General features: G+C 38.6%; 1 protein-coding gene across 1 annotated transcript; it reads left to right on the top strand.

Annotated features, from left to right (window-relative positions):
• Positions 1–1746: 1746 nt before the first annotated feature.
• On the top strand, positions 1747–2479 carry LOC119988384 (30S ribosomal protein S31, chloroplastic-like). Its single transcript, XM_038833405.1, has 3 exons — positions 1747–2009; positions 2090–2154; positions 2277–2479. Exons 1-3 carry the CDS (start codon positions 1844–1846, stop codon positions 2400–2402), a joined length of 357 nt encoding a protein of 118 aa, XP_038689333.1. The 5' UTR covers positions 1747–1843; the 3' UTR covers positions 2403–2479.
• The last annotated feature ends 267 nt before the right edge of the window (positions 2480–2746 follow it).

Raw genomic sequence — 2746 nt, 5'->3', positions numbered from 1 at the left:
GTTTTAACTCCAATCTACTGTGTCGTTAGAAGAAAAATTTTTATCCATGTTGTTATGATGGCTCGAGTTTAGTTACCAACGGATGTTCAAATGCGTAAATTTGTATGATATAATTTTTTTTTTCTTGTTTTATATTAAAGCTTATTATAATAAGCATGTCAGTATGGGTTCTATCAAAGGTGTTTTTTTTAAAAAAAATAAAAAATGCAGTATGGCTCATTACGACTAATTACTAAATGCCTAAATGGACCCATTTTGACTTGGATCCGCTGTGGAAGTGGGCCGTGGGCCCTCAAACATTCACATGGATTGCACGTTAGGTCATCCGGTAGTCACGTGCCAATCTTCATTCCTAAATATTCTATTATTAATTTCACATGTCAACATGCATAAACCTTATATATATGGTAATTGAACCCACAAATCAAATTTCCCTTTTTCTTATTCTCTATGTACAAAACCCTTTGACTAATTTATGCTTCAAAAATTAATTAATTTCTTCTTTCATCCTCACATGCATCCAATTTTGTGTCTAGTTGTTGTTTAATTTTAAATTATTGAACAAAAAGTATCTAAATGTCCCCTTTTGACAGTGCTGACCACTGACTGAAGCAAGCTTTGGTGGATCTAATTAGTTGTTGGAGAATAAGAAAGTGAGAAAGCAAATGGAATCAAGCATGATTGCTTACCTTTCACTTTTAGAGTTTTGTAGTCAAAATTGTACACGTAATTAGAGATTAGCTCAAAGGTTTGGTACAATCCAACTCAAAATTTGAATTAAGCAAAGTAAGAATTGACATGTATTGGTCAATGTGAAAGATTAATTAGCATAAGTGGGTATTGATCTTTTGGTCGGTATAGTGATTTGGTAATTACATTTGCGTCAAAACTTAAGCAACAGAAGGAACATGTAATTGTAATCAAGTAGTTGGAAGTTTTGATGCCCTTCAACATTTCATTGCTTGAAGGATAATCTTAGTCACATAGCTTAAATAATTCGAGTTAGTTAAGTTAATAATACGATGGATAATAAGCGGGAGTGGGGTCTCTTAGGTACCACCCAATTCAAGTATATGTCTTAAGCATCTCGAGTGAGGAGTTGTTGACAAGTTTGATATTTATGTACACATTACTAAAATTGAACAAGATGGGTGCCCTAATTCTTAATTTAGGAACTACTTTTTGAGACTCAATCCACAATTAAAGCATTAATCTCTCCTTCCTCCACAAGATTGCCTCTCTATGTTTAACACCACGATCTAGTGTAGCTTAGATTGTTAGTGAGTGGGGAGTGCAACTTGTAGATTAAAAATAGGATTGTGTATTAAGGGAGTTAATTGCTTAGAACGTGCGCATGCATAATGCATGTGAGGATTCAAATTATTAAAAAATGAAAGATTCAATTATGGTAATATCTAAATTTTGTTCCGAGTATTAAACTTGAAACTTGAGTCACTTCAAATAATTGGCTGCGGACGGAACCACAGATCCTATTATATTCTGAATGGGATAGTGCCATAGTGGTACTCTGGGCCCAACTCAAATGGGCCAAGTGTGCATCGTAGAGCGGTGGAGCCCCAAGTCCGACTGAATTTAATCTAAATGGGCTCGGCCTTAAATGCCTTTTTGTTTACTCCTGGACTTATTTTTGTGGCCCATAGGTATTTCTTCTGAGCCCATATACACGGTGAACTTTCAAGTTTAGAGACCCAGGCCCAGAAAAGAGAGTGAGGTCCCCATCTGAGCCTCATGAAACGCATACGAGAAGCGGAGGCAAACGGTCTCGAACCCAGACACCTTCTTATCCGCTCATTCTCCATCTCGAAAGGCCGATAAAACAGCAATGGCGTCGCTGATAACTGGAGTCAGAGCTCCACCAATGACTCCTCAATCCCTCGGTATCTCTTCTCGCTTCTCGTACCCACAATCCTCAGCCCTAGGCGTCCCTCTATGCGACTCCACGTCTTCACTCTCGCTCTCTGTCACTCCTCCATCCTCCGTCCCTCTCGGTCCGTAAGCACAATTGTCACAAATTATTTTCATGCTCATAATGATAATTTCGTTGATTTTTAATTTCATATTGCTACAGTGTACTGTGGCCGAGGCGATAGGAAAACTGCGAAAGGAAAGCGTTTCAATCACTCTTTTGGCAATGTGAGTAGCTTCGCTTTCGATTTTAAGTATATATATTTTTTCCCCTGCGAGTATCTTGATGGTGTTCGCTTGATGAATTAGGGTTCTGAACTTCTGATATTGATTGTGTTGAATTGTGGTAGGCGAGGCCACGGAACAAGAAGAAAGGAAGAGGACCGCCGAGGGTACCGCTTCCTCCTTCTGCACCAAAGAAAGATCTGTTCGAGGACACTGAAGTTGTGAAGATTGAAATTGACGAGTCACTGTAGTCAAGCAAGCTTAACTATTATATGCAATCTGTAAACCTTGAAGTGGTTTTTAATCTTTTATTGCTTCTCTTCTTCTATGGATGTTGCTTTTACGAACGAGTAGTTTGCTGCTGATTACAAATTATTATTCCTTTTATGTTGTTCATAATTTTATGCAGAGTGGGCCGGGCCTAACACGGCCCGCGAACTCCGATACGTGGGCCGTGCTTGGCTCAAGGGCATTGGCCCACTTTATATCGGAAAGGTTTGGGATGGTGTGACATACTATTTCCATTTTCGTTCCCCAGTTATAAATTATAATAGAGATCTTAGGAGCTGTAAGTCTGTACAACAATCGCAATTTT

The sequence above is a fragment of the Tripterygium wilfordii genome, chromosome 3 (genome assembly GCF_013401445.1).
Source record: "Tripterygium wilfordii isolate XIE 37 chromosome 3, ASM1340144v1, whole genome shotgun sequence".
NCBI lineage: Eukaryota > Viridiplantae > Streptophyta > Magnoliopsida > Celastrales > Celastraceae > Tripterygium > Tripterygium wilfordii.
Note: the sequence above shows the minus strand (reverse complement) of the source record. Positions and strands in the feature narration are given on the sequence as shown.